Source organism: Rhinatrema bivittatum, chromosome 3 (genome assembly GCF_901001135.1).
Source record: "Rhinatrema bivittatum chromosome 3, aRhiBiv1.1, whole genome shotgun sequence".
NCBI classification, from domain to species: Eukaryota; Metazoa; Chordata; class Amphibia; order Gymnophiona; family Rhinatrematidae; genus Rhinatrema; species Rhinatrema bivittatum.
The window spans coordinates 433361221-433374945 of NC_042617.1; the positions used below are offsets into that span (position 1 = coordinate 433361221).

Genomic DNA, 13725 nt, shown 5'->3' on the forward strand with positions numbered 1-13725 from the left:
AAGGGGGCAGAGGGGTGATAGTGTGCACCTGGCCATATCGAGGCAGTGGGTTTTTCCTGCTATGATTGTGGCACTATGCATACTATCAACCCCATAGTGCCACCGTAAAAGGTGTAGCTATTTCCAGTGTTACTGCTGGTGATAATCTATTAAATATTGTTGACTGCAGTGGTACTGGAAACATTTTTTTCCTAACCCTACCCAAACCCCTTCCCCTCATTTAAATTGTATCATTGTGATGCAGTCATTATTGTGTGTATTAGGCTGTTATTGCATGTAATAAGGCCCTAATGCAGGCCCTATAAGATTTTTAAAGTAGTCAACTAGCTAGTAGCTGGGAGTGCTAGCTAGTAACTCAAGGTGAGATTTTGGTGGTGAGGTTTTGGGACCAGTTTTACATGCAGAGTAAGATGTACAAACAGCACAGTAGACCTTAGTGATGATTTGATGTGATTTTGAATGAGGAAAGTCAGACTAAGATGAGATTACTTCAGTGTTCTCTCACCTTAGCTTGATAGTACTCTGGTAGAGAGTCCATCAAGCTAAGGTGAGAGAACATTGTAGAAATCTCTACTTTGTGTGACTTTCCTCACTCCAAATCACATCAAATTTTCATTGAGGTCTACTGTGCTGTTCGTACATCTCACTCTGTATGTAAAACTGGCCCCAAAACCCTACACCACCACCAAAACCTCACCACTAGTTAATAGTTGGCTTTCCTATAGTGATATAAATAGTTGACTACTATGAACTTATTATAAAGATATTCTCTCTCTCTCTTTCTCTCTCAGCAAAAAAAGTGCAGCTAAACATGAGTGTTATGCTATCACACAGTGTGATAATGCCCCTCATTTTAATTGATCCCACCCCTTTGAATACATTTGTATTCATGCTGTGTGACTATTAACACCATAATGCATTTTGATGAATGACCCTGTATATTTGGCAAATTGATCTTTGTATCCCAAATACATAATTTAAACATTTTTAGCACGGAAGTTCATTTGCCAAAGCCTTGAATATTCTTCCAGTTTTTTCAAGACCCCTTTCAATTTTTTAACCCTTTCCCTTATGTTTACCAATTTTTTTGTAAATAAGCATAATTTTCCTGAAGTCCCTCTGAAATGTCAAAAATAAAGATATTAAACAGAAGTGGTCCTAGTTTTGAGTCCTATGATGCCCCACTGGTCACTTTACCTTCACCAGAGTGGACTCTATTGACCACCACTCCGCATGCTGTCTCTCAACCAGTTCTTCACTCAGTTGAAAACTTTCTGTTCTACTCCTATACCAGTCAGGTTGTTTATCAGTTTTCTAGGTGGAACAATGTTCAAAACTTTACTGAAGTTCAGATAGGCAATATCTATTATACCTCCCGTGCCACTAGTTTTTGTCACTTCATTAAAGAAACATATTTCTTTTTGAACAATTGGAAAGTTTTGAACTGTAGCAGTAGAGGACTTCAATCATGAACAGGCAAGATCTTTCATGTTGTATATTCTTTTGGTTTAGCCCTCTTAGGCAAAACTCTACAATTTCTTACCTGAGAAAAGTTTCAGCATCCTGGCATGAGAAATGCAACTTTTGATTATTGTTTAGCATTTCAGTTGTTTAAACTTCTTAAAATACCCTTTAAACTGGCTCAATCCTAAGAATGCTGACACAGAAAGTAGATCTGAGAGTATAACCTCTTTAATGGTGACTTGTAGTGGAATGGATTAATATGCTGCATCTTCTTTTTCAGTTTTTGTGATATTATGTTTTCAGTTGAATTGCCAGATTTGATGAATAATATCTAAATGATACTGAATATAGTACTTTGCATTCAACATCAACCTATTTCAAAACTGCCTTACCTTATAAAATATGATCTTAATTTTACCTTCTCACAAATGATTTACATATATATTTTCTTCTGAGTTTTAAAGGCATTTGAGGTGATCTGTATAGTGATGCAGAAGTGCTTTTCTAAATCATATATTTAAAAGTCAACTGGAAATACATTTCAAAATCATTAGAGAGAAAATTCAATGGAGACATTTACTTTGTGGTAAGAAAAATATGGCTGCTAAATGTGAAACATGTTTCTGATTTAACTTTAGGAGTTTCTGTAAGAAGGAAACTTAGGTGTCCCACTTATTGGACCATAAAGGCAAAAAATGGGTTATAAACCTGATTTGTAAAATATTCTTTAACCTTTCATTCATAATCATTATCACTATGCTTAAGATATGGAATACATTGTTTAGTCAACCTGTTTGATCTTTAGCTTGGATTGTATTATATATCAAACTGCCAGCTAAGCAAACAGGAAGAAGAGGTTGAGAGGGAAAAAGCACATGGGAACGATACCAGAAAATACATGAAAGGGAGAGAGTCAAGGGGAGAGATAATCCAAGTAAAAGAAATTAACAAAAGAGAGAGCGAACAGCAGGAAAAGAAGAAAATGGTATAAAAAAATGAGGAACCAATTAGATAGAAAGGGGGAAGTGGGGAAGGAGAAGGAGTGAGAACAAGAATGACAAAAATAAAAAATGGGGACAAGGAGAGGAAATTATATTTCTATAATGTAATAGTTCTTTTGTTAGTGGTTTCTGGCATGTGGAACTGCCACGGTTTTTCCATTAGATATTTGTATTCTTGAATTAAGGAATGAAAGGGCATGGATGGGCAGTTATGTTGTGACAGAGGCTGCTGCCACAGGGACTATCACTTTTTAGAAAATGTTCCTTGCAGCGGGTCACACTTTTGTGAACAGTCTTCTCTCCTGACAGATCAAACTCACTGGGATGTTGCAATATAAATAGCAGTTAAAAATAACTAATACAATTCTGAAAGACAAAGTTTTAATTTAAAATTATAATTATTTCATTTTCTATAAGTTTCAATCTCTAAAGTAAATATTTTTTACCACATTCGGCTTTCTACGCACCTTTGTCTTTATCTTAGGGCAACTGATTCAGACGAAGGTAATTATATATCTGTAAAAGCTGTTGCATGGTAACTTTCGCTTATTTTAAATGATACTTTTCATGGTATTAGAAAGAAGACACATTGCCCAGCCCGGTGAAAAGATTTGTCTGATTGAATGATAAGTTTTAGATGCAAGCGGTTCTCCAGAACTCTTACTTTGGAAATGATGCTGGGATCATTCATTTTGCAGTAGTACAGGGGTAGGCAGCTCTGGTCCTGGAATGCCACAAACAGGTCTGATTTACAGGATATCCACAATGAATATGTAGAAGGTATATCTGGATGTACTGCCTCCATTGTATGCAAACATATTGCATGCATACTCACTGTGCATGTTCTGAAAACAGACCTGTTTGTAGCACTCCAGGGCAGGAATTGACTACCCCTGCACTATTAGCTACTAAGCAATCCAAATAACTCATTCCCCTCCTCCTACTAGATTGTGAAATGAGCTGACATTATTAGAGCAGCTGCCATTGACACAACATAGATGCACTAGCTAGAGTAGGAGAGTTTCACTCAAGGTAGAAACTCTAGAGACCCACTTAGTTCTAAAACTTAACATGCAGACAGATGGGTGCTCTCATCTGGATAGAAAAATAAGCCTTCTTTTGTTTTGCCAGATTTGCAGTTTAATACTAGGATGCCATCAATATATGGACTATGAGACCAACCAGGAAAACATTTTGGAACAGAACAATGCACTATTCATAATGCAGAAATCCCAACACACACAAATCATTGATGCAAGAAAGTACTGCAATATTGGCCTAATAAAGTAAATCTATGGCTTTAAATGACAATTATATAGTATTCATAAAAATGAAACTATAAAATGGATTTTCAATTATTTTCCCTTAACAATTTCACCTATATTTTTAAGTCTATATATTTTCAGTAAATATTACAACAAGGCATCATCTGCCACTTGAAGAAACAAGTTAAGGCGTTTTATGGTAAACAATTTTTCACCTTCAAAGTTATATCTCTGTATCATTACATAATATAAAACTGACTTCCTAGAGAAAGGCTAATCACCAATAATGTCTGTTTGGTAATTACTGTACCTTGCTCTTCTTCCTCATCATCATCTTCTTCATCATCATCTTCCTCCAATTCCTCACCTTCCTCTTCATCAAACTCCTCTTCATCTTCAATATCTTCCTCTCGATCTATTTCTTCATCATCCTCATCATCCTGCTCCTCATTGTCATCGGAGTATTCTTCATCCTCCTCTTTCTCATCCATTTCCTCAGTCCCATCAGTTTCATAGCACTCATCTATTGAAGAGTTGTCTGCTTTAGCCACAAATGGCTTTCTTTTGGGAGTAGGTTCTTGGGGTTGCCTATCTTGTGTTTTTCTTTTCTTTGCCAGAGGACAGCCATAAACACTATTCAAAAATGAAAAGAAAAGCAATGCAATGTATAAATATGTTAATGAGGAACAGATTTTACAACAATATTTTTTATTCATAGTTACATAGTAAAATAAACATCTTCATTTAGTAAACTGGTAAGCAGATAAGTTATCCAGCTAAAGTTAGCCGGATACTTTGTCATGGATATTCAGCAGAACATGTCTTACACTGAATATACTTGCCTAAAGTTATCTGGATAGACATACTTGGATAACTTTAATCTTAACTGGCTATATTTGAATATAACTGGTTAAATTTCAAGTTGTCCTGTTTTGTGTACCTGAATAACTTTTATCTAACCAGCTATTTTAAAATACATTTGGTTAAGTCCAAATAAACAAAAAATAAAATTCTGGGGGCAGCAGGCCTGATTCCCCACCCCATAAAATTATTAAAAATATAGTTGTGAGGCATAGGGCCTGTTATCTCCCCCAAGCCCCCAAGAAAAAATAGTTGCAGGCCTTATCCTAAGGAGTATCCTTCACCACACCCTCAAATTTACCAAAAACAAGCCAGCTGCAAGTCCTCTTCTACTCTCCTATCATATACTCTTCTCCTTCCCACCCCACAACTTAACCCAAAACTTTCCACCCCACCTAAATTCCAACTAAAAGGCCCAGAGCTGCTGGGAGCACACTAAATTCCTACTGCTCCCAGCAGTGTCCAGCATTGCTCTTTCAGCATAGATGGTATCTGTCATTCGGGGCTACAGCTGTCAACCACAGAGTGTGACTGACTGCAGGATGTCTCTCTTTATCTAGGATGATCTTTTTTGTCTTCCTGCTCAGCACTCCACCATCTTGGGTAGATGAGCATACAAGATACCCTTAGTTTCATCCCACACCCCATCTTTCTCATGTCTGTCTAACTGCAAAGCTCTGCAATAAACTAAATAGCCAGTAATACTAGTATGGCTTTTGCCAAAATCTTGTCTCTTAGAATCCATGTATGGACTAACAGACAGACTTGGCTAATTTAGTGCCTGCAGATAGTTAGGACCTTATTCAAGCCTTTTCAGTGCAGAATAGGATTGCCAACTGGCTCCAGATTTTCAGGACTGGTTGATACAGTTCTGGTTTTACTCCCCTGCATAAGAGTACTTATAACTTGATTTTCTTAGGGATGCAATAGGAAATCAGAATAAGTCCCAGCATGCAGTTGGTGGACTTTTTTTTGTTTAGTGGCATACTAACCCGAAATTTTGGGTCCCCCCCCCCCCCCCAAAAAAAAAAAGCCCGAACTGCGGGAAAAACGAAATTTCCTGTGGCGGGCTAAAACCGAAGCCCGAACCGAATGGTTCAGGCGATGCACATCTCTAGTAGATATTGAAAGAATATGTGGCTAGGGAAGTTAACTGGATAAACATATCCAGCTGTGCTGCTGTATATACCCAGATAATGTTTAATTAACTGGATACGTTTATCTAGCTAACTTTACACCTGGTCAATAGGAGGTTTAACTTTTTGCTAACTTAGATCTAGATTCATCAAATGCTATAAATATAGCAGAAATAGTGCCCAATAAAAAAGGGGACATGGTTAGGCTAATTTCCATGCTCCCATATCACATAGGTAATTTCTGCAACACACAGTAAATGTATCGCACCCGTGCTATTTTTTTTTTTTTTGCATCACATGCTCATTAATCAACCTGAAGCACGTTACCAACCCACTTCTAACTCGGGGTGAGGTTTGGGGGTGGGTTAGGCTTGGAGGCATATTTTCACATACACAGTCAGAGGTAAGAACAGCAAAGTTGACATCACTGAAGATTTTCTGTCATTTGGAGCGATGAAAGGTAAAAGAGGAGTTGATTTGTACAATGTACTCTCTCTACCTAGTTTGATGCACAGTGTCTACCTTGCTTCAATCAATCTGGTTACAGATTAACCCTCTTTTAACTTTTATCACTCCAAATGACAGAAAATCATCAGTACTGTCTCTCTCTCATATCCAGTCAGCTGGATAGGGTTGAAAATCACCGCTTTTCTGGCTAAGGGCCAGATTCATTAAGTCTTTTCTCCCATTTTGTGTCTATGGGAAAAACCCTTAGTCAATCAGGTACTAAATTAGCTGGTTAAGTATCTCCTACCAAGAATGCGCCCCCCCCCCCCCCCCAATCCCAATCACCACTTAGGCCTGGACCTTAGAAAATCCGGCAGTAATGGGGGGCAGGGGGGCGAAGTAGGGGGGCGGGCTTGCGAAAGCCGGCAGTGATCACACCTTCGCGGTGCAATTGGTGCCAGCTTTCACACCCAATAGCACCATCGTAAAAGGTGGTGCTACTGGGCGCCTACTGGTAGTGAAAAGGGTTCTTACCTTTTCACTGCCAGCGAAGTTTCCACAGAGTCCACCCCGATGACGCCCCGACTCCTCTTCCAGGGCTGACTCCACCCCGATCTAGCTATCGCACGCAAAAAGGGACTTTTCGCATGCGATATGCTATGAAAATGACCCCCTTAGTCAGATAACTATTTAAGCCAGATAAATAGTTATCTGGCTAAGTAGCATCCTATGACTGTGGCCAGATATTCAGATGCTGCCATGTTGCTGAATAAGTACAGAGTTATCCAGTTAAGTGGAGTTGAATATTGACCTGCATGTGTTTTAGGTTTAATGCATATTGATATTTTTGGAGAATAGTATGTTCTCTTTCCATATAAATAAATTTTACTATTAACAAACACATGGAACATGAGTAAAATTGCATAAATAAAGCCATATGTAGATATCAGGTCCTGATATCATAATCTTGTTTTGAATGTTAAAAAATTTTTTTGAATGATGTTATCTAGAGAAGTGTTGCTCAAATTGATCCTGGAGTACCTCCTAGCCAGTCAGATTTGCAGGATATCCACAATGAATACAGTATGCATGAGATAGATTTGCATGGCAATAAAGGCAGTGCATTCACACTTATTTTATACATATTCCTTGTGGATAACCTAAAATCTAACTAGCTGGCTAGAGGTTACTCCAGGACTATATTGGGAAACACTGGTGAAGAGTATGGGAAATGGCTGCTTTGGAAAAGATTATAGCTACTCTCCCCCTCTATTAAAAGAAATATATAAATATAATGCTCTTCTTTAGCTATGTGGAGCAGCTGGGGAAATACAATCTGTGCATCATACTGCTACGATTCTATTTTCTGTGACAAACAGAGGGAGAGGAAGGGACTATAAAACAGAGCAAGAATGTAGATAGACTGGATGGGCTGTATGATCTTTATCATTTTATATGTTTTTATTTTCCTTTGAATATGGGATAGCACCTTTTTTATCTGAGATATGGGTGCTATAGCCTGATCATCTGTGACAGTCTTGGCATATTACTATATATGGAGGGAGACACTCCAGTTTATGATAGTTGCCTGATCTCTAGTGAATATTTGGACTTTCCTGTATTTTGGTTAATACCCTATTTTGTTCAATGTTGTAATTATTATTTTTTAATTCAGTACTTTTTATCTGTTTTCAGATTCTAGCTTGTAAAATATGCTCACAAATCAGAATACACGATGCATGGGTTTTTTTTATTTGCGTGCTATTCAAACCTTTCATTCTTGGTCTTTATTGTAAGTATTCCACAACAATACTTTTAAACTGAAACAGGAAAAAAAAAACTGAAGGAGAATTTATACATGCTGTTTAAATTGCAGCTCATTTAAACAACATCTGTTGTTCAACTCATATTTTTGTCAAGTCTGCTTTTTTTTGCCTAGTTGTAGGGTGGTTTTAAAACTTTTTTATTTTTATTTTTTCTTTAAAAAGATTTTGAATGTATTTATTTGAATTATATGAGGGTAGCTTCATCTTGCAATCTCTTGCTAGTCACACTGTCATTCCTTCTTCCTGGTAAGAAACAGATATTCCCTTCTTAGCAGATCAATGAGCTGAAAAAATGTCACATTACAGAATGAGGGTGGACTTGTGTAGCCATTGCTAAGATCTATTTAGATTGGTTTTCAGAGTATGGAATTCCTTTTTCTAATGTACCTGAATGACACATGTTCATTATTGCATTTATCCTTGTATTGACATATGTATTGTAATATGCTTGCCTTTTGCAGTGCTGAATACACTATTGGTTCTCCATAAAAATAATATAATAATGACACTATTGTTAGTATTCACAAAATATCCTTATATTTGTCTCCCAGTCAGGATAAAGTTGTGTGGTTGCCAAGTTAGTCCACTTGAATGCACACAAGTAAAGGTCAATAAACAAAAAAAATTTAAGGTTATACCTTTTTATTGGACTAATTCAATGCATTCCTTAACTAGCTTTTGCAAACTACATTCTTTTCATCAGGTTAAAACAAAAAGCTTTTGACATGTTGAAGGGAGTGCAGCTCCTAACACTAGTCAAAAAATGTAATGTTAGTCCAATAAAAAGCTATCACATTATTTTTTTTTTGTTTAGTGACCTTTATTTCTGCCAGAGAGGAAAAAATGAAAGGCACAACTACGTATGTATATTTTTTTTTAATATTCTGACATACAGTATTGCCAGTGTAAGGCAATAACCTGCCTCTCCTTTAATGAACTCTGTCTGTAGTAATATATGCTGTTTTCTAACACACCCATCTATGAATGTATAATAACAGATGCTTCCTTGATAACATTACTCTGATATACAGCTCAGAGTCCAGTTTTCAATAAATACTAGGGATGTGCATCCGTTTTCCACGGATTTGTAATCCGCAACTTAGTTTTTGCTATCTGTTAAATACGTGGGGAGGCGAAATGCATCGCGACTCCCCATGTATTAAACAGATTTCTGTTTTATTCGGCTAAATAAAAATTTTAACCCCCCCACCTTCTTGACCCCCCAAGACTTACCAAAACTCCCTGGTGGTCCAGCGGTGGGGGTCCGGGAACTCACTCAGACCCTCGGTGCTAGTTTCATCATGGCACCGATAGCCTTTGTCACAGGGGCTACCGGTGCCATTGGTCAGCCCCTGTCACATGGCCATCGGCGCCATCTTGTGCTCCTACCATGTGACAGGGGCTGACCAATGGCACCGGTAGCCGCTGTGACATAGTATGGGCAAAGGCTATCGGCGCCATTTTGAGTCCTGGCATTGGACGGCAGGTCGCTCCGGGACCCCCGTTGGACCCACAGGGACTTTTGGCCAGCTTTGGGGGGGGGCCTCCTGACCCCCACAAGACTTGCCAAAAGTCCAGGGGGGTCCGGGAGTGACCTCCTTGCACGCCGGCCGTCTGATGCCAATACTCAAAATGGCGTCGATCGCCTTTGCCGCTGGACTTTTGGCAAGTCTTGTGGGGGTCAGGATGCCCCCCCAAGCTGGCCAAAAGTCCCTGTGGGTCCAACGGGGGTCCCGGAGCGACCTGCCGTCCGATGCAAGGACTCAAAATGGCGCCGATAGCCTTTGCACATACTATGTCACAGGGCTAACCGGTGCCATTGGGTCAGCCACTGTCACATGGTAGGAGCACAAGATGGTGCCGATGACCATGTGACAGGGGCTGACCAATGCACCGGTTAGCCCCTGTGACAAAGGCTATCAGGCCATGATGAAACTAGCACCGAGGGTGTGAGTGAGTTCCCGGACCCCACCGCTGGACCACCAGGGAGTTTTGGTAAGTCTTGGGGGGGTCAGGGGGTGGGGTGTTGTAGTTAATTTTAATTTTAGCTGGGACAATAATTTAACTCGCCGTAGTAACGTATTTTAGATTGACAACTTATGGAATTCTCCATACTTCCGCATGAAACGGAATTGACCCCCCACGAATACATATCACGTACGCAACGAAACTTTTTCCCTGCACATCCTAATAAATACATGCTGCACTGGTGTCCTAACAAGAAATGACCAAAGGCAGAACTATAGAAAACCAATATTGTAAGGCACATTTTGTTAATCTATGTGTGTGATTTGAGATTAGTGAAGAAAAGAAATTAACAAAACATAAATCAAAAGAAATATAAAAGCTGCAATTCTACCAAAGTATTACTTTCAGTGCCAGCTATAGGACAAATTGCTTTATTTTAACAGTTGAGTTATTCAACTATGACATATTCTAAACACAAGTACTTAAGAGAATTTAGATTTTTGTTTTTAACTACTGTAGCTGGTGAGTAAATTAATGAAATTGTTGCTAAAATAAAGGATAGTGCAATATTTGGGATTCAATGGATTACAGGTTCCAAGGTTGCATGATTTTTCCAGAGGGAGGTCTTGTCAGATGAATCTAATCAATTTTTTTTAACTAGGTGACCAAGGAATTAGATAGGGAGAATGGCAGATAGCATACTTGGATTTCAGCAAGGCCTTTGACACCATTCTGCATTTGTGACTTATAATCAAAGGTCCTAAAGTGACTGATAGATTAGAACTGACTGAGCCTGAGACAACAAGAGTAGTAGTGAATGGAGCTCATTCAAAGAGAAGGATGTTACCAGTAGTGTGCTGCTGGATCAGTTCTCGGACCAGTTTTTTCAACATTTTTATAAGTGATATTGCAGAAAGGCTATAAGGAAAAGTTTATCTTTTTGCAGATGATACCAAAGTCTGCAACAATGTAGACACCCTAAACATGTGGCAAATATGAGGAGGGATCTAGTGAAGCTCAACAAATGGTCTGGAGTCTGGCAGCTAAGATTTAATGCTAAAAAAAAACCAAACTCATGCATTGGGTTGCAAAATCCCACAGGACTGTACAGTATAAGTAGTGAAGTTCTTTTATATATAAAACAAGAGTGGGATTTTGAAGTGATCATATCTGATGATCTTAAAGTGACCAAACAGGTAGACAAAGTGAAAACAAAAGCCAGAGATATGCTCTTGGGTACATAGGGACAGGAATAACCAGCAGAAAAAAAAAAAAAAGACGATACTGCCTCCTTCTGTGTACAGTTCTGGAGACCACATCTTCAAAAGGATATAAACCAAACAGAGCCAGTCCAGAGGGCAGCTGCAAAGATGGTCAAGGTCAATAGTCTTCATCATAATGCATGCATGTATGTATACCCTGGAGGAAATGAGTGAATGTGCTTTTAAATGTGAGAGACATTTAAAAACCTCTAAGGAATAAATGCATAGGAGGCTGGCCTCTTTGAATGGATGGAAGCTCTGGTACAAGGGGTCATGGGATGAGGGTGAAAGAGAGTAGATTCAGGAGTAATCTAAGAAAATACGTCTTTATAGGAAAAGTGGTGGGTGCATGGAACAGCCTCCCTGTGAAGGTGGTTGAGATGAGGATAGTATTGGAATTCAAGAAAAGATGGGGCATGCAAAGAGGAATTCTGAGGGAGTGGAAGGGACTTTAAAGCAGATAGGCAGAGTGGTGGGTCATATGGTCTTTATCTGCCATCTTGTTTCAATGTTTCTATGTTTTTAAAGAAAAGATTGTCTCATTTTAGCAACACAAAGAAAGTATGATCATCCTCTCGAGAACAGATTTGAAGACACTGTAATCAAGGCAACCATGACATAACTGAACAAGCTGCTCTTGTACAGAAATTGCACTGCCACAATCAACCCTATAAATAATCATATTATATAATAACTACCTCAGTTTTTATTAGAAACCTAACAATAGAATCTAATTTGGGCTTGCAAGCCTGTCAGTAGTCTATAGCCTACCTCTGCCCCTAGGAGGATCCATCAAACTCCTCCATGTGAACACTGTTCAACAGTCTTCCAAGGTCTGCTTAAGATCAACTGTGCCTTTGTGATGCTGAAATCCTCATGGAGATTGGCCACACTGGGCAGGTCTTCATGCACAGTAAGACTGCCAATCCTCTCATAATCTATGGAGTACAACTTTCCAGGGCCTTCATGGCCCTATCCTCTGGAACCATTTGCTGTCACACTTCCAGATCTTCTGATTGATTACGATAAAATTAGAACCCTAGTTGCCCCCTTTTATGTGAACCCCAGACCCACCCCTCCTCTACCTGCCTCTAGAACCAGGCTTGAGCAACCTGCTACAACAGAGGAAACAAAGAAAAGGAAGAACAACACTTTTGCTCACCACAAAGTGCACTCAGCACACTATTAGTATCCACTATCATTGCTCACTTCTGATGTTAGCACATACTACCATGGCCAATTACAGAATGTGCCTATGGTGATGTCATCACCAGGATGATTGGTGTGTCATCAGGATGTGCCAGAGCCTGCAAGTAGGACCAATGCCCAAGGAGCCGTGCAATAGACACCATTACAGGCAGCAGTGACTGGGATGGGATACCCTCTCCATCCCTTCCTACCACTCTGTTCAGCTATCCACTACTTCTCAACTTTGTCCTAACAGCCTATTTGCTCAGTCCTACAAATTTGATTTAAGTTTGCATACTTACATGCAATAGGCTGTTAGTAACGAATCCCTTCTCTTTCACAACTTGCAGATGTGAAACTAGATATGAGATTCTCAGAGGGAAAGTAGCAAAGGTGGCCTTATAGATCATGGATGGGCAACTCCAATCCTCGAGGACCAAAAACCATATGCATGAAATAGATTTGCATATAACTGAAGCAGAATGCATGCAAATCTCTCATGCATATTCATTAGGAATTTTCTGAAAACCCAACTTGACTGTGGCCCTCGAAAACCAGGATTGCCCACCCCTGTTATAGATGCAGGTTCCTATTTACTGTCAGCCGAGAACTTGTGTGTCATTATCAAGTCACTACACTTGCAAGGATCAGTTTATTGTATTATAGCATAAAATGTCTCTCTATATATAATATGCTTAGGAGACAGTGGTGTCTGTCTTCAGCAGAGAAATGGAAGGCTCATTTGCATACTTTTCCCATCAGCCCCAGCAGAGGACTCCAGGGGAAACAGCCATCTAAATTTTAGCTTTTACAGCCCCTGTGCTCTTTCTAGCATTGGAAGGCTTATTTACATAATCCTAGCAGCAACAGCGGAGGACTCCAGAAGGCCTCACAAACCTTTAGGCTTCAGCATCCACAGTTCCCCACTCTTTCCAATATAAGATACAATGGAAGGCTTATGTGTATACTTCTTCCAGTAGAGAACTCTAGAGGACACCATGAAAGATTTAGGCTCAGCCTCCACAGCTCCTGTAAATTTTTCCAACAGCAGAGGACAGGAAGGCTCATTTGTATATTTCTTCTAGCAGACTCTGCAGAGGATTCCAGAGGACAGTACAAGCCATCTTGGTTTTGTCTTTTACACACTCTTTTTGGTAGTAGAGACCCTAAAGACCAATCTATATACTTATCCTAGCAGAAGACATGTTGTGCTTCTCTAGGCTTCAGCTTTCACAACCCCTGCACTCTTTCCAGCAGCAGAGGACTAGAAAGCTCATCTGCATACTTCTCCCAGCAACCCTGGCATA

At 39.4% G+C, this 13725-nt stretch overlaps 1 protein-coding gene across 1 annotated transcript in view; it reads right to left on the reverse strand.

Moving 5' to 3' along the window:
- Positions 1-13725, reverse strand: part of MYT1L (myelin transcription factor 1 like) — an 822727-nt gene that overhangs the window by 677122 nt on the left and 131880 nt on the right. Inside the window, exon 4 of the mRNA XM_029597019.1 lies at positions 4041-4363. Within this exon, the coding sequence (XP_029452879.1) occupies positions 4041-4363 (323 nt within the window). The remainder of the gene's footprint in view (positions 1-4040; positions 4364-13725) is intronic.